This window comes from Athene cunicularia, assembly GCF_003259725.1.
Source record: "Athene cunicularia isolate RWA chromosome 1 unlocalized genomic scaffold, athCun1 chr1_part1, whole genome shotgun sequence".
NCBI lineage: Eukaryota > Metazoa > Chordata > Aves > Strigiformes > Strigidae > Athene > Athene cunicularia.
In genome coordinates, this window is record NW_020799091.1 from 124,115,566 (window position 1) to 124,133,262 (window position 17,697).

The following is a 17,697-nucleotide window of genomic DNA, read 5'->3' on the forward strand; positions in this document are numbered from 1 at the left end:
CAGCTTTTAGCAGGTGGATTTTTAAAATCAGAGCAGCTGATCTCTAGTAGCTGTGTGGTTTGGGCAAATGGTTCATGAGCTATCAGAAACTTGCTTGAAAGACTAACTGTCATTCTTTGTGGGATGTAGTCATTGGAGAATAATTTCCAACCTTTTTTGACTTTTTGGGCTGAACATGTTGCAAGCGGAAAACAAGACTTCTGGTGGGAAGTATTATGCAAGCTAGTCAGAAAAGCTGTGCTAGCTAGCGTGGTGCAGCAGCATCCATGTATGCTGGGGAGCTTGAAATGGTTGGTTTAAACCAAAATTATCAGATATCTGTGGCCTGGAAATACTTATAAGAGAGTGTGTATGCAGATTCAGACAGTTAAATTAGTCTTGCTATAATTAATTATATCGGGGATTAATGTATCCTATTACATTTTCCTGATGATCTACGTTAGTTGCTCTGTATGTGCTCATACAAGGTTCTGAGTGCTGCCTACCAGAGTAATGCAAGTTGAATGTGAAGACCTTTACTGTTCTGCAAGGAACTTGTGTAGCTGTTATTTAAGAGGCAAGTAGAGGGCAGTTGATGTATTCTCATAAGTGGTTTATATTTTAATGCAAAGTTATAATTTAGGCAAATTGCGATTTTTATATTGAATTCCCTGCAATAATTTTGCTTTTCCATGGTGTTGGGGATCTGCAGATCGTTGTTGCACTGATACTTCCCAATATGAATCCCAGTGTGATGGCTTGGGGTAAGGCTCAAGGAAGTGTTTCTTCCTTGTGTTTTCTCCATGCCTTTAAGCTCATTGCTACAGATGGCAGATGCCTGCCTTATTTTTAGCTATGTGAGGACAAAATAGAAAAATCCTAGTGACTCCCTGTGATTTGTCATCATGGCTGATCTCCATTAAATTAAACATAGGGATTGGCAGAGGAGCAAAAACAGCAGGAAAGCTGCTTCTGTTTGTTTTTAAAAAAGCTTGTCTAAAGCACTAAAATAATACTGTAAAAAATATTCACTACTACATGCAGAGACCCCTGGGAGGAGAAATACTTGCTGAACAGTTTATCCTGTTTGGGATAAGGAAATTAAGGTCTAAATCACTAAAACAACTTCCCTGGAAGTCAGTTGAAGAGATTAAAAGCAAAGAGTCCTGTACTTGGGCCATCAGACCATGTGTATGTATTCAGGATTTGGAGAGGAATGTGTATTTTTGTGGCTTGCTTAGCTGAAAATTTTAAGGTGGGCTTTTAAGGCAAGAGCATGGGTTTTGTTTTTTTTTTCCTCCCCTCCCCCCCCCATCCCCGTGATCTGTTTTGCTGTGCATTTGTCCTGATAAGATGGAAAAGAAAATTTCAATGGTCATAGCCAAAATTCCCTCTCCTTTTCCAGTTGCTGTGTGTTGCGTGGTGTAACGGAGGGTGATCGGTGGCTGTGTTTTGGTAATGTCGTGCCAGTGTGCAGTGTTTACTGAAGAGCTTTGGAGCAAGGTGTGTTTAGGAGTACATGTTGATAAACTGTATTAACGGCCAGCTTTGATAGCTTTGCCTGTGTTGTGTTTGCTAATACCTCATCCTTGTGATTTAGCGTTACTTCCCAACCAGCATCCTTTTCTAAAATGAACTTTTGTTTCTATCTGTAACGGGCACACGGAGTTGGAGCTTAAAACTTCTGTGGTGTTAACATATCCAAATCCTGTTTTGGGTGTGAAGCTGGCACTCTCCTGAGCTTTCAGATGACAGTGCAGGTTGTCTTTGAGACCTATACATCTAGCTCAGTAATTCCTGCCAGCTCTTTAGTTTGAGCCTCTCTCTCGGGATGAGGCTGGACTTGCTGTCTTTTTTCCCCACACGATTTTGAAGCATGGGAACTGTAGGACCAAAATAGATCATGACCCAACTGGTCAGGCCTGCATTTTCCTTTGCTGCTGGAAAAGCTCTACTTTGTAATTCTGTCTTGTTCTCACACAAGAACAAGCCAATCTTTTGTTATTCACAGATCCAGTATTTGGCTGTGAGTGTTGATGTATACATCAGAAACAGCCAAAGAAAATGTTAATGTCTTCCTAACTGTACAATACTGTTGTCTTGGTGAGGAGTGTATTATCCGCCATGTGTAGCTGCTGAGCCCTGAGGATCTTACGTTGTGGGGTTGTATTTTTTTTTTCCACTTTTTTTGGAATGTAATGTCACTTGTCTTCATTCATAAAATTATTATAGTCATTCATTAAAATCTTACTAAGCTGTTTGCTGTGACCTCCTGCAGCAGTTAGTTGCACCAGGTAATTATATGGTTATGAGGTATTATTTTATTACTCCAGGAATCGCGGCTTTGTTCTCGTACTTGCCAGAGTTTCATTATGAGTGCTTAGTGTGCATATCTTCTTTCCTCCAGTTCACAAAGACTTGAACTCATCTGTATTCTGAAGAGGACCGTATCTTCTGTATACCTCTGGAAATCTCTTCCTCGCATCCTCTGAAGTAAGGTCTTTGAGGGGGATTTTTAAGGAATATGTAGGGTTGGCTTTGGAAATTCCTTCTCTATTTTAAAACATTGCTTTCTCAATTTCTTGGATAATTTTCTTGGTCTAGAGTATTAAGAACTTAAATCTTTGTCCCATCCTTAGAGAGCACATCTGCAAAACGAGCTGGACTGAGCTTACTGCATTTTCACCTGGAGAGGCTTTTCCTGGAAAACTTCTCATTTGTGTTAATTGGTATTTGAAGTACCGTGGCAGCTACAATTAGCAAGTGCTGCCTTCACCTTGTCTTTAGATAGGACTTTTCTTTTCCCTACTTAATCTGTCTGTTTAGCTCTAGCCTTCGTCACTGAAGATGCCTGAAATGAGTCATACAGTATATATGCCATGTATGAAATCTCACCTTTTTCTTTTTACTTTAACCCTTTGTTTTTGACATGTGTGTAGAGGCCTGATAGATGGAGCCTCTTTGGCCAGGCTTGTGTTGTATCAGAAAAGCTGACATTGACTTGGTATTGCTGGATTGGTTTTGTTATTACAGGGGAGGTTCTTGGTTCTTAGTCACTGAGCAAAAATCAGTCTTGCTGGTGCATGATGGTGGTGATTCACCACCTGGCTCTCATCCTCCTTGTCTGACCCTGGACTGCACTTCAGGGGGGCTTCTGTCTTTCTCCACACCAAATCTCCTTCTTAATCCATCGCTCCATACATTGTGAGGAGGACATGGAAAATGTGCTGACTTGGGAGACCTCCCTCCTAACTGGTTTTGCCTCCAAGCCCGGTGCTGGGGCCAAGCTGTGGGCCAGGTGGTGGGTGTGTGCCTTGGGAGCCAGCCCCAGTTGAAAGGTTGTGTTGACTTAGCGCTGGGGGAGCTCTGCAGAAGCCAAATATTTAGCTTTCCATCTGATAACCTGTCTGTTGTTTCTTGCCTTGCAACAACTAAATGCTTTTTTTATTCCCAAACCACGTTAAGGCTTCCACAGACATTTTGCAGCTTCTTGGCTTTTGGTGTGGCAGATGGGAGGGTGCTGACAAGGTGGCCTCGTGACTGAGGCATGGGTGCAGCCATCGCAGTTCCTAGGCTCTCTTCTCAATTTTTTTTTTTTTTTTTTGGCATTATGTTAGGTGAATCAGTTACCAGCTTTGTGTCTCAGTTTTTCCATCTGTCAAAATGTTTTTATTTAAATAAATAAAAATCTCACACTAAAAGGAAGTAAAAATAAGCCATAGTAACTAGGGCTCATAGCAGTTCAAAAGAAAACTTGACTGTAAATTGGATTTGCTGCATGTGCAAAGGCATAGGATTGATGGACAAGTGCAAATTTGGGATTAGGTTGACCAGCTCCAGCAATTTGAAGTGAGTATGTTAGTAATCAAGAGATGTTTTTACGTTGCTTCTTTCAGTTTCAGAGACTGATGGAGGTGAGAGGGAGGAAGAGGAGAAAGAGCTGTTTTTCTGACAGCTGAAAATCATGACTGTTACTGTATATATTTAATCCCAAAGGTTAGAGAATCATAACCTGCTTTCCTTCTCCCATCCTTCCAGAAATGGTTTCACCAGGGGCTAGTAACTGTCTTTTGCAGCCTTGCAAACAAGGTTTTATGAATAAGCCACCGTCTGGGACACAGTTGTCACCTCTGGGGTGACAACAGAAGCTCTACAGGTGCTGGCTGTATTGTTCAGTGGCAGCCCTGGGGACAGCCTTTCACTCAGGCCAGCGTGAACTATCCAGGCCTTAAATGGTCCCTTGCCTTTGTGGACTGGGAGCTTGGAGCTTATCCAGGAAGCCCAGTTCCAGGATATATGTTCCTTTTTGAAGGAAGATGACCTAGAAGCCAGTGCTCCTGGCATCAGGGGGAGAGGCAGCTGCTGCACTGGGGGAGGAATTGCCAGATACCTGGCTGCAGGAGTGCTCTGTGCTTTCCCTGCACTGTTCCCAGTTCCTGAAAGCGTGAATTTATCCTTTTGTTCCCACACTCAATGCTAACTGTGGTTCAGGGTATTACTGCTAGCACCTGGAGGGGCTGGAAACATCAATGGTGTTTTGTCAGCACTGGTAGTTCCCCATGCTTTGTGTCAGTGCTCTGCATCCATGTCACAGGGGTGGCCTGCCACACTTCCCTGTGAGGGAGCACTGTACAGGGGCCAGGTATGTTTCCATACCTCTGTAGCCATAAAGCATGGGCACCCTGAATGGAAAGTCTTGCTAGCCACCCAGGCAACGCTGGGAGTTTCTGTGGCTGAGGAGGAGGGGGCGTGCAGAGCTCCTTCACTAACGGTCGCAGAGGTGTTGCTTCACCCCAAGATGTCATGTGCTTACTCGGCAGGAAGAAGGCTGCTTTGATCAGGATGGAAAATTTCAGTGAGACACCTGTGGTCTTCTCAGGCCACGGTGCTTCAAGTGAGGTTGGCCACATTTTCCTTTCTGCTCTTGAGAGTATCTGGCTGTAGGACTTGTGGAGCCAAGGAGAGCCTCCTGAATGTTTTCCAAGCTCTGAGAGTTCTCACGCCTCGGTGCAGCAAGCATCCCAGGAGGATTGGAGGCTCAGAGTTTTCTCCCATTAAAAAACGTTCATGCCATTAAAATAACTGGCTGAGCATTGTAGTGTTTCCAGCAAAGAGATGGGGAACCAGGCAGACTTTTCATTCTGATGAGTCACTGACTCTCTCCTGATTTGCCTCTTGTAAGAGCTGTTTGGGCAGCTGCTGATGCAGGAACCTGATTCTGAGTGATGGTCCCTGGGGAGCAGGACAGGACTGTGCATGCTGCTTCACCTCCGAGCTGGTGGATTGTTTGTCTGCCTCGCTCTTTATCAGTAAAGCATTGCTCACAGCTGTGGTTCTTGCCTGCCTTGATCCTGCCTCATCAGGATAGCTGGGAAGGGGTGTTGGTGCAGAGAAACAAAATGCCCAAGTGCTTTCTGTAGCCCTAAAAGTGTGAATTGGAAATCAGAGGACCTGATGCCTTATGTTCCTGGGCTGTCTTATAACCATGTCAGAGCTGAAGGTTTTGTCTCTGTCCCCAAGAAAGAGTGTAGTCCCTCTCTAGTACCCAAGAGCTGTCCATACCCATATCTATTCCCTGTGCATGAGCAGGAGTGCTCTTCACTGTTCCAGCTGCTCCCCGGATCCTTCTTGTGTGTTTTTATGATGTCCATGTCTGCCTGAGAGAGGAGATCCTGGAAGGCAGGCAGCTTCTGTTCTGGGGATGTTGAGGTTGAAGGGACTGCAAGTATGTGACTTATTTTTGAGGGAAATGTTGTTCTTCTCAGTTCACCTACGTGGAATCATATTAATGGACTAAAGAGTCTTGTCAGTAGAAGCTTTTTTCCTTCCATTCCTTGCTTTTTGTGCCAGTGGCTCTATATAAAATAAGATCGTTGATGGGGTGGGGCTCTGCAAACAGAAGGGAGCCTGGTAGACTCCCAGCGAGCTCTGCGAGCTCTTTATTAATACTTAATATGACTTGGATGCACACAGAAATCTTATCTGTTGGTGTAAAGGGTCATGGACACTTTTTTTTTCTTGTTAGCATATTTTTCACAGTAGAGTCATGCCTTTGTTTATTAATTGAAAACTATAAAAAGGCTTTTTGCCATGTCTCTCCTCAAAAAGGAGAGCTGTTGATTGGTTCAAGGCCAAAAAAAGCAGACTTGAGTCAAACTGATCTGTAATCTCACTGCTTTATTTAACTTCTATCTGGGGAGCTTCAGTTTTGTGTGGCTAGGTTTACAAAACAAAAGCAAACAAAAAAAGAATGGTCCTTAGGCAGATTTTCCTCTAACAGATACCAACCTCATTTGATCAGACTCCGGTGAAGGGAAGTTATTTAATACTTGGCTTAAGGAACTACCCAGTCTATATGTTCATGGATCACTGTGAAAAGGCTTATTCAAGTGCATTTAAAATATGGCTCACATACATTAAGGAGGGCTCCTTTCCACAGGCATTCTTTTTACTGGTAGAAATCTGCATTTTACTCACTTGCAAAACCAGAGGGTGGAAGTGTGATTACTTGGTGTCCAAGTGTCTATGTTGGCAAGTACGTGAAGCATACTGATGAGATATTACTAATGAGAGCTGTTAAATTATTTACATGAATTACTGAATGCGGCATAAAATACCTTCCACTGTTAATAACACTAATTAGACCACCAATGTATCATAAATATCCTGTAAGTTGAATCAGACCAATTGTTTTAGCTTCCACAGTCCCTGTAATAGTTTGTCTTGAAAAGGCTTTCCAAGTTGCTCATTTTAGAGCTTTTTCCTCATTTTTTTTTCTTCACCTTTGCTGTTTATGTAAAGTGTCTGGATGCCCTAAGTAAATTCCGCATTGTCTGTTGCTGCCCCTGCTCATCTTGTGCATGCAGGAGAATTTTCTTCTGCTTATATTTAATTCCTGAAAAATAAAATTTCCCAAATAAAACTCTAGAACATCCTAGAGAAAGTTCTCTGAAAGCTTTAGTGTCTTGACTGGAAAGGTAAAGAAGGCTTTAATTCTCTGCTGTTTTGTTATTGGAATTATAGTGAGAGTTTTGAAGTCTGCCAAAACACTTTTCCTTCAAACTGAAATTTTCCAATGTTTGCTCTCTCACGCAATTTCACAGCTCCTTTTCTTTCTTTTTTTTTTTTTTTTTTTTCCTTTTTTTACCTCCCCTCCAGGATCTCTGGTTTAATTTTTGTTTTGCAAGAGACCTTCATGTGGGGTATGTGTGTTTTTTGAAACATCTTGATTTTTGTTGAAATTTTAAGAATCAGTTATTGGAATAGAGATGAAGGATAGGAAATTTTAATGCAAAGGACAATTCTTTGAGGGAGACTAGTTCTCCTGCACACTATGCTCATGGTTACAGTGGTGTGAGTCATTGAGCAAACTTCCTGGCATTTCTGCCAGCTGTGATTTCTCAGTATTTTAAAGGAGGTGATAACTGAATTATAAATAGATGATAGGTTCCATCTGTAAATTTCTAAGCTAGATCCAGAGTTTTCCAGAAGGTGTTGGTGCTTTTTTGGACCCTGGGTTGTTTCTGGCTACGATACTTTGCCAGGAGGGCAGCTGATTAGCCTCCAGACATGCAGACACGTCAGGCTCCTTGTAGCGAGATGCTCGCTCAGTGTCTTGATTCTGTATAGCACGTGCACTTGGAATGACTTCCAGATTTGCACTCCAGTTCAACCCCTTGCTCTCCTAGGTCTGCTAGCCATCAGGAACTTACCTGACTGCTGAAATCCTTGCAGTGTCATTGGGAGACCAACAAAATAAAAGCAAAACCATATGGGAAGTGATAAAGTCTGTGCCAGACTTTGTTACTGATATTCTGAGTTGCCCAACCTCTCTCATACTAGTTCATTTTAAGGAACTGATTGATTTAAATGTGTTATTTAAAATTAAATAAATATTTACAGGCTTACTTTTTAATTTTTTTTTTTTGAGGGCTGGGATATGTGATTACCTATACATGCATCCGAAATACATGCATACATGTGTGTTTTGCTGTGGTACTCCGATAACTAGAACCACTTTTAAATGGTGGTTCTAGTTATCTAATTAGACACAGTGGGCTCCTCCCATTGTGTCAGGCTTTCTTAACACAGAAGGGAGCTGAACCATGCAATTACCTTCATGGAGACCAGTCTTGTCTGTTCAGAGCTGTGGCAGAGGGGGTCCAAGTTACCTACCAGCATCAGAGCCTGTCAACTGCTGTGTTGGGTGGTTAAAAAGACCTGTGAAGCTGTAACAACTCCTTGCATCAGAACAGGGAGAGGGCTCTTCCCAGGCTTGCTGTTGAAATGAGGCACATGGTTGTGTGGTCTCCAGCCCTAGAAATGCTCTCTGGAGCTTTCCAGTCAACAGGAAGTGCTAGCAGTTGCTGGTGGCTAATTTAAGCAGCTGCTTTTCAAGACAGTGTCAGTGGTGTCCTTTCTGTGTATTCAAGCAGAAGCTGATCTGGTGGTGTTGAGACAGCACAGTGTTTTGGGGTGGTGATGGGCGTCCCACAGGGCTCTGAGTGTATGAGTGTGGCTTCCTTTTGCATGAACTCGCTTGGCCGGGGTGTGAGCTAAGGGACCAGCAGTTTGCAGCTTAAGTGATGTTTTTGCCTCCTTTGCAGACCTGGGAGGGCTTCAGGACCGTTGTCTGGGTCTCAGGGCACAGCCTGCCGGAGGCACTGGAAGTGGATTGGTTCCTGGTCATGCCCGGTGGAAGGAGGGGACCCAGCCGGCAGCAGCTAAGCCGTTCAGCTTTGCCTTCTCTCCAGACGCTGGTTGGTGGGAGCTGCGGGAACGGTACTGGTTTGAGAAACAGGTGAGGACAAAGGTTGGGATGGTTGAGACACCTGCAGTTGGGATAGTGCTAAAAACTAGGAGCCTTGCTCCACGCTGAACTCTGTGTGGGAATGCAGCTTTGTGGTTAAAGCAGGGAACTGGGAGACGGGAACCTTGAGCCCACTGCTGTGGCATTAGGAGAGGGAATGTGCCCTGCATGACCAACCTCTTCTAGCTTCTCTTCCCAGCTCTTCCATGGCACACGCTTCCCTCTGTGTCCCCTCTCTTGACTTCATGCATTAAAATCAGCCCTGTGGGGGCGATTGTGGAAGTGGTCTCAGCCACCCTTCACTGCTCACTGAAGTCACAATGGCCAGGGGTGGAAGTCGCGCCACGCTCAGTTTGTCTTTCCCTCAGCAGTTCCCAGAGCAGTGAGTCCTACCAGATGATGAGTCCTTGTCTCTCTTGCTCACTTGCCTGCAATGCCACAGGGAGTTAAGTGTGACAAGTGAGAGCTTAGCTGTGAGTCCCCCTCCTGCATGATAGAAAGGCACTGTTTTAGCCCTGCTGGCTGCAGATGAAACTAATTCTTACCATTGGCAAAGCCCATCTCCATTTTCTGGGAAACTTGGGGGCTGAAAAAGGAACACATGGTGACATTTAGATCTCCACATTTGGCATAAAGACTAAAAGGGCCCGGCGTTGCTTCCTTCCATACCTAAGTTAGCAGACTAGAGAAGCTGTCTGATGCATGTTGAGGCCCTGATCTACTTCCTATGAGTTCATCCTTACAGAGTAGACAGACCCGAGCCATTTAGCTTTGGCCTTTAAAGACTTTTCTGTCTGGGACAGATTAATGGATAGCAGTCTTAGATGAGGAACAAATGACTGTTGAGACCATAGAGTCAGTGCCTCAAGGTTCTGGGGGGGAGCACTGCTTATCCTGGTGTCAGTCAGACGTGTCTGAACTTCCTCCATCAGTTTAGTCTGCCAGAGCTTTTAGTTATCCTAGTCTCCTCTGGAGGCTAAGAAAGAAGGAAGTGAGAGAATACTTGAGGGGTCAGACTCTAGGAAGTGGCTGAACTCCTCTGTTCTATTTTTACTTACTCTTCTTTTTAAGAGGAAGTGTGAGCAGAAAGATGATGGGCACTGCAATACTGGAGAAGGAGGCTGGGTGCTACTGTAATGTCCTAGTGATGGGTAGAAGGAGCCAGCATTTAAGGGCTTGGTTGGACACAGAGCCCTCAATGATTTTTGCTTGGAGATGCCTCCTCACTTTGTACCTCTGTTCCTCCATCTACAAGTTTACTGAAATATTGTTGGGCTTGTCACAGCACCTCTGGCAGACCGATATGCTGTCTAGAGAAAATGCTGGATACGGGTTTTATCTGAGCCAAGATGATGATGAAGCACACCACCAGAGATATGAATACAAAACTTCTGCCATCTCTCCTCTAGCAATGCTCAGTCCCAATTTCACAACCTCAAGCACTCCTCATCCTGGAAAATGGTAGAGATGAGGTAGAATGTTTACAAGTGAGTAATATCTGTCTGCTTCAGGAATGGTAGTGCCATCAGCCTCTCTGCACCTCCGATCACAGCGCTGATTACGCCAGAGCCTGTACGTCACTGCCGGATCCCTGAACTGCCACTGGATGGGAGCCTTCTCTTTGAATTCCTGTTCTTCATCTACCTACTGGTAGCCCTCTTCATTCAGTACATCAACATCTACAAGACTGTCTGGTGGTACCCATACAATCACCCTGCATCCTGCACCTCACTGGTGAGTTCCCCTGCAAATGCCATCACTCGTGTTTTTTCATTACACAGCTTCTTTTCATGCATCTTCAGGCCAGGAATCGCCAATCATTTGACATTAAGGGAGTGAAGAGGAATTCACATGCATCCACATCAGCCAGGGCCATGTCATCCCCCATTTTACAGGTTGAAAAAAACACGTGGAAGGTGAGAGAGGTGTCAACAGGACTCCTTCAGTGGAAATTTCTTGCAGAATCTTGCATGGCTTAGCTAGCCCCTAGGGTTTGAAATGGAGTTGAGAGTCCAGAAACCTGCCTTCTCCTACTGCAGGTGCCCCTTGACAGTGGAAACAACAGGGCATGAGAAGAGGGAGACGATGCAAGTTTTTATTAGGATCTCACAGCAGGTCAGCAGCAGAGGAGTTGGGGAGGGTGTCAGATCCTCAGCTTATGTAAACCTCCCAGCCTCCTCGGTTTCAGTCTTCTTTCTGGTAAGCTGCACAGCCTGGCAGTGACCTGTCCCTGAGCTGGCAAACCTCGTCTGAGAGAAGCTAGCCTCTGAAGCAGTCCTTCAGTGTGTATTGTGTCCTTGCTGCTTGGAAGTATGAGGTGGTTCCTTGGGTAACTATACCGACAGGTGGTGCTGGTGTTCCAGTTATCAGGTTCAAGTTCAGCTACTCAATGCTAGACACGGCTTTTGAAGAAAAGAGCTTTCTGGTTTAGGCTCCCAAACTGAAAGGATTTAATGGTCCTTTGTCCCTATCAGAAGTCAAGCATTCTTTTTTTACCCAAAATGTCCTTGAAGTCCCAAATAGCAGTATTCAGAGTCTACTAACTGTTCTAGCCAAAACAAATTTGATAGCTTCGCCGAAAAATTGTAAGGGGTCCAAGAGCTGTATCTAGCTTGATGCAGTCAGAGCCAACATTAAACTTCTAATACAGATCTGTGGCCCACAAAGATGTAATTTCTCAGATCAACTTGATTATCAGGGTCACTACAGACTATTTCTGAGACTAAGAGCTAAAGTGAGCTGGTGGGCTCACTCTGGACTCCATTTTGGCCACCCTTGCTCTGGTTGCTCAGTGGCTTTTGCTGGAAGAACATGCAAGCTGTTCTCTGTAGTAGGATCCTGGTCCTAAATGTCCCTTTGACCCCAAAAATACCTACCTGAAGGGTGGGTTTGTTTTGTTTTCAGTGGAAATCTCTCCATGGGAAGGAACCTCCGTGTGGGGAAGATCTTGCTTCTGGAGACATTCCTGTGTGACTGATGTTTATCCCTTCTCCCTCATCCCTAATAGAGAGATTTTGGGGAATGCTTACATGAGGTCCTAATGCACTCTCAGCAGCCAGATTTCTAGTCCCACCCCAGCTGGGTGGTTTCAGAGTTCCTTCCCCTGGTGAAGACCTTTTTTCTTTCCTTCTTCAGAATTTTCACCTCATTGACTACCACCTGGCGGCGTTCATCACAGTGATGCTGGCTCGGAGGCTGGTGTGGGCCCTCATCTCTGAGGTAACATTCCCAAATGTTCCCTCTCCTGCCTGTAGCACTGATTGCAGAGCACAGCCATCCATGGCATGAGAAAGTTTGGCACGTTGCATAGCTGGAGGGTTTCTTCCCCCAGAACAAGTCTGGGTGTGAAGGACTTAAGATTTTTTGGGATGCCCTTCTGCCTTGAAGTTTTCTCCTTGAGATCATTCATGCCCTGCAGTATTGGGTAGCTCTGTTGCCTCTGCACCTAGGAGGAGATGAAATGGTCCCACTTGCTGCCTTACCTGTGCAGGCACAATGCTGTGCCTCGATATCTTGTGCCAGAGAGGTGGCTGAGAGTATTGCAAGTCAAGTAGCAGAAAGGCAAATGGGAAGGTTAGGCAAGACTAGAAGAAAGAACAGGAGATGAGAGGGGAAAGGTCGGGAGGAGGATGTTTGAGTACACTAAAGGGAAATAGGAGTAGCTGGTAGAACTGCTTGTCTGGTCCAGGTTACTCAGTAACTCTGAGACTGATCATGTCACCTCAGATTTTGAGACCCTCTCTGTGTTTGTGAGAGCAGAACCAGGCCAAATACATGTTTGAGAAAGGCCATTTTGAGGAAAATGGCAGTTTTGTCCCCTGAAACTGTTAATAGAACTCCAGGCTAAGCAACTAAGCAGTAAGTTTAAAAATAAAATAAAGGAACAGTTATGACCTGTTGAGTAGGTGAATGGAGAAGATTGAATCTCTGAAGTTCTCTTTTCATCTCCAGTTCCTGCCATTTTCATTTATGATCACATCCCCCGTAAAACTTCCCATAGACTGAAATTTCTGCATTAAAACCTTCCATGCAAGTTCTTATGCATCACTTCTATTGGCTCTAACCCCTGAGAATCTTTCCATAGTTCAGTTGCCTTCTCCCCACTGGAGACTGGAACAAGCTTTCTTGCTGTCCTTTTGAAGGTGGGGCCTCCTCACTAGAGTGCAGCCTGTAGAGATGAGTGGTGGAAATTTAGTTTTAAGATTCCCTCAGCTGAGAACTGTGACATTTCAGTTCTTTAGGAAAGTAAGTGCTGAGACCTGATCCTTTTAAAGGAAAGAGCAAGAGGAAATATGTTTCAGGCTATCCTGGAACTATCATCGGAGAAATAAGGGACTTGAGCAACAGTATTTCCTACTTTGCAGGTTTGAATATTTTTAAAAAAATTTTAGTCATGCATTGCAATTTGTGCTTGTTTGAATGTTTTGGATTCTCTCAATCGTGAATAAAATCAAAGGTGTCCACCTTTGTAAGAGAGTCAGTCTCCTGCTACTGAGAGGAAGAGGGCAGCCATCCATCCCTCTTACAGTGCCTCCAGGCACCCTTCTCCCTGCTACTCCTCCACAGGTACCCCCTGTTCTAGCACTGGTGTTAGAGGGCTGCTGAATGTTTCTTCTCCGTTTGCAGGCCTCTCAGGTGGGTGCGACATCAGTGATTCACTACCTGGTGCGCCTGGTGCTGCTCACCCTCTGTGGATGGGTGCTCTGCTGGACTTTGGTCAACCTCTTCCGCAGCCATTCTGTTCTCAACCTTCTCTTCCTGGGCTACCCGTGAGTGACACCACCTTGTACCTTCAGGGTGGGGGGAGCATGGCTGCCTGGGGGTGGCGTGAGCCACCAGAGCAAGCAGAGGTGTTGGCTATAATCTGTCTCCCCGTTTTTTTGGTTAAAGGGGAAGAAGGAGTGGCCAGGGGATGATGTGAGGAGGTAGTGCAGAGCTGATGAAGTATATTGCCTCAGTATGTTTACATGAGGGGCCTTTACTGAAGACTGAGCCATTGGGATCATTGGTTCCACAAATGGGATTTAAAGCTGCTTTTCTGCACAGTTGTTAAATCTGCAGCATGTAGCCTTTTACAGAGGAGAAGAGTTGGCCACTAGGTTCTGGAGTGAGGGTTCCTATGTGGTGTCCCTCTCTGAAGGGCCAACATGTGTTGAGAAGGTGCCCCCTGCTTCCTGTTGAAATGGCTGTCACTTCATCCCTTTTTCTTTCTTTCCCCACAGGTTTGGTGTCTACGTTCCTCTGTGCTGCTTCCACCAGGACAGCAGAGCACAGCCCCTTCCTGCAGACTGTGGTTACTTGGTACAGGACCAGATGGTGGATGATGGGTCTTCAGCTGTCAGCAGCCTGGTCAAACCCAAAGATTTCCTCTCGCTTCTGTGGGAGTCCCTGAGAGAACAGTTCAATAACCCTACATCTATCCCCACTCACAGCTGCCCCCTCTCCCCAGATCTCATCCGCAATGAGGTGGAGTGCTTAAAAGCAGACTTCAACCGCAGGATCAAGGAAGTTCTCTTCAACTCTCTCTTCAGTGCCTACTACGTGGCGTTTCTGCCACTGTGTTTTGTGAAGGTAGCTCTTGTCAGGCTCTCTCTGTGCCCCTGCCCGCCGTCTCCTTCTGAATGTTGTGTGAATTGTTGCCAGGCCAGATTCCTGGTTAATTCCCCTTTTCTCTGTCTCCCCTTTGGCAGCCCGGATAGCGGAGCATGGCTGCATCCGGAGTGCACTAGTACTGCTCCTGGTTGGCGGATAGGTATTGCCATAAATGTGATGCACCTCTAGTCCCATCACCCCACTTACTAACTCCCCTTCTCCCGCCCCCTGTCCTAGGCAGATGGATAGCTGTGTTCTTCCTAGAAAAGGGAAGCTCTTGTTACTTGTCTCAGATCCAGCATCCTGGCTTTCAAGTGCTTGGATCAGAGGCTTTGATGGTCAGCCTGTTAGAAAACAGCCAACTAGGATGCTTGGCAAGCTAAACCCAAGACCCTCTTGTCAATGTGGGGCTTGTATTTTTTCAATCTGTTGTTTTTTCTAACTTAGAATGAGCTCCAGTTGGTGTAATTAAACAGGCAGGGCTCTACAATCCATGTAGCAGTCTTGGTGCAACTGTTGCTTATGGGGCAGTCCTGTGGCAAGCAAACCCCCTTGTTATCTGCTGCTGGAGGAGGAGATGCACCAGCTGCAGCATCATCCCCCTGCCCTTTCTCCTTCAGGTCAAGGAGATGGGAGTCTTGATTGTTTCCTAAGCTGTAACCCTCTGAAACCACCGGTCCAAAAGCGCATGCCTGTAACGTGTGGTGTGGGTCTGCTGGATGTACATGCAGTACGTCCCTTGTCGTTCCTTCCTCTGTTTTGTGAACAGTAGTGCCAAGTTCTTGTCTGCTCTCTTTGCAGAGTACCCAGTACTACGACATGCGCTGGTCCTGCGAGCACCTCATCATGGTGTGGATCAATGCCTTTGTCATGCTCACCACTCAGCTGCTGCCTCCCAAGTACTGTGACCTGCTCCACAGATCAGCTGCCCACCTTGGCAAGTGGCAGAAACTAGAACACGGTTCCTACAGCAATGCTCCACAGCATATGTGAGTGTGGGGATGAGGAGGGGTTGGCGTGTGCAGCAAGGGGTGAGAAGACGCTCTAGTAGATAAGCAGGTATCACAGTGCTTATCTACTGAGGGTGCTTCTTCATTCCCCACAGCGCTGGGGTCAGAGATACAACTCTGCTGGTCTTTGTTTGCTAGAAATGGAATTGTCTGCTCTAGAGAGCTGTCTGAGCTCCTCTAGTCAGTGGTATTTCCTTCCCAGAAACAAATGCTGAGCTTCTGCTTGGCCAACTGGAGAAGTTGCTTGTGCAGGGGCAGAGGGTGGCCCCCTCTGCAGCAGATTCTAACCCTGGGGTAGCCATTTGTTCAGGGCGAGTCCATCGGGTGGTCTTGTGATCACCTCCTTGCCCTTTCCCAGTGGCAGCTAGGACACATCCTCGTGGCAGAGGCTTTTGTATTTTCCAGGGTGCAGTCCGTTCCTGTGGATCCACATCTAGGGAGTTGGGAGCACAGACGCTAATGCTCTGGTGGTCTTTCCCCACAGCTGGTCAGAAAACACAATATGGCCGCAAGGAGTTCTGGTGCGACGGAGCCGATGCCTGTATAAAGCAGTTGGGCCTTACAACGTAGCAGTGCCTTCAGATGTGTCCCACGCCCGCTTTTATGCAAGTATCTCTCCTCTCAGTTGCCGTGTTATGATTGCGGGAGGGAGGAGAAACCTAACTGCAGCAGAGCAGACTGTGCAAAACAGAGTTTGGTGCTGACCAACAGCCTGTTGCTGCTAAACAGAATACCTGTTAGCAGCAGAGGGGCTTTCCCATGGTAGTATTACAGAATCACAGAATTGTCTAGGTTGAAAAAGACCTTGAAGATCCTCCAGTCCAACCATTAACCTCACACTGACCGTTCTCAACTCCACCAGATCCCTCAGTGCTGGGTCAACCTGACTCTTCAACCCCTCCAGGGATGGGGACTCCCCCCCTGCCCTGGGCAGCCCATTCCAACACCCAACAACCCCTTCTGCAAAGAAATACTTCCTAAGAGCCAGTCTGACCCTGCCCTGGTGCAGCTTGAGGCCATTCCCTCTTGGCCTGGCGCTGGTTCCTCGGTGTAAGAGACTCATCCCCCCTCTCTGCACCCTCCTTTCAGGGAGCTGTAGAGGGCCATGAGGTCTCCCCTCAGCCTCCTCTTCTCCAGACTAAACCCCCCCAGTTCCCTCAGCCGCTCCCCATCAGACCTGTGCTCCAGACCCTGCACCAGCTCCGTTGCCCTTCTCTGGACACGCTCGAGTCATTCAATGGCCTTTTTGGGGTGAGGGGCCCAAAACTGAACACAGTATTTGAGGTGCAGCCTCACCAGTGCCAAGTACAGGGGTAAGATCCCTTCCCCTGTCCCTGCTGGCCACGCTATTGCTGTAGTGGTGGCTGGGCAAGATGGAAGCCACAGCTGCCTTCTTGGTGCTTCCTCAGCATGGTGATTCATCTTGCCAATCAGGCAGTGGCAGATTAAGAGGGTTCTAGTTAACATCTTGCAGGGAAATGGGGAAGTATCTTGGCTGGCCAAGAGCTTATTTCACCTGTCCTCCCCTTCTCAAGCACAATGACACTTCTACATGTCATATTTCTTGTGCTGCTTTCCCCAGGTAGCAGCTGGCAGTGGTTAGAGTACAAATTTCTGCCCAACAGCGCTATGTACATCTCCCTCCCCATTTTAACACTTCAACAAATCAAAGAAATCATGTCCTTTTTCCCTGTCTTCCTGCAGTTCCTTTTTCACCGTCCATTACGGCTGCTCAACCTGCTGATTCTCATTGAAGGCAGCGTGGTCTGCTACCAGCTCTACTCGCTGCTGCGCTCAGAGAAGTGGAACCATACCCTCTCCATGGCCCTCATCCTTTTCTGCAATTACTATGTTTTATTTAAGCTCCTCCGGGACCGGATAGTATTAGGCAGGGCATACTCCTACCCACTTAACAACTATGGACTCAAGGCACACTAGGCCGGCCAAATGTGTACCCCTTCTCTTTCCTTTCTCACATGGCAGGGAGGGAACCTCAGAAAAAAAAAATATTTTCGTACAGTTCTATTTTTTTTTCTTGCGGCGTTTATAAATATTTAAAATATTTTATATTTTGTATACTATTGGTTTTGTGGGGTGGGAAGGGAACCAGTGGCAATTAAATGTCGCTTTATAAACAAGGTGTTATTTTATATATATAAAACCAAATCAGTGTGTATATACCGTATATCTATACCCATACATATATCTATGTGAAGCAACAGGATTGTGTGTGTGGTCACTGTGTCTGCTTTGCTCACACAACTGCCTTGCTCTTGCATACTGTTTTAATTAGGAACTGGTTTGCTC

General features: G+C 46.0%; 1 protein-coding gene across 2 annotated transcripts; it reads left to right on the forward strand.

Annotated features, from left to right (window-relative positions):
- Positions 1 to 2,350: 2,350 nt before the first annotated feature.
- TMEM39A (transmembrane protein 39A) lies at positions 2,351 to 17,457 on the forward strand. 2 transcript variants are annotated; one of them, XM_026842593.1, is made up of 9 exons: positions 2,351 to 2,472; positions 8,586 to 8,779; positions 10,300 to 10,522; positions 11,924 to 12,007; positions 13,415 to 13,557; positions 14,011 to 14,359; positions 15,182 to 15,369; positions 15,875 to 15,995; positions 17,095 to 17,457. In XM_026842593.1, the coding sequence occupies exons 2-9, from the start codon at positions 8,667 to 8,669 to the stop codon at positions 17,326 to 17,328; spliced, it is 1,455 nt and encodes a 484-aa protein (XP_026698394.1). In that variant the 5' UTR covers positions 2,351 to 2,472; positions 8,586 to 8,666; the 3' UTR covers positions 17,329 to 17,457. The 2 variants fall into 2 exon arrangements, with proteins under 2 accessions (XP_026698394.1, XP_026698386.1); XM_026842585.1 differs by lacking the exon at positions 2,351 to 2,472 and having other exon boundaries at positions 7,184 to 8,779.
- The last annotated feature ends 240 nt before the right edge of the window (positions 17,458 to 17,697 follow it).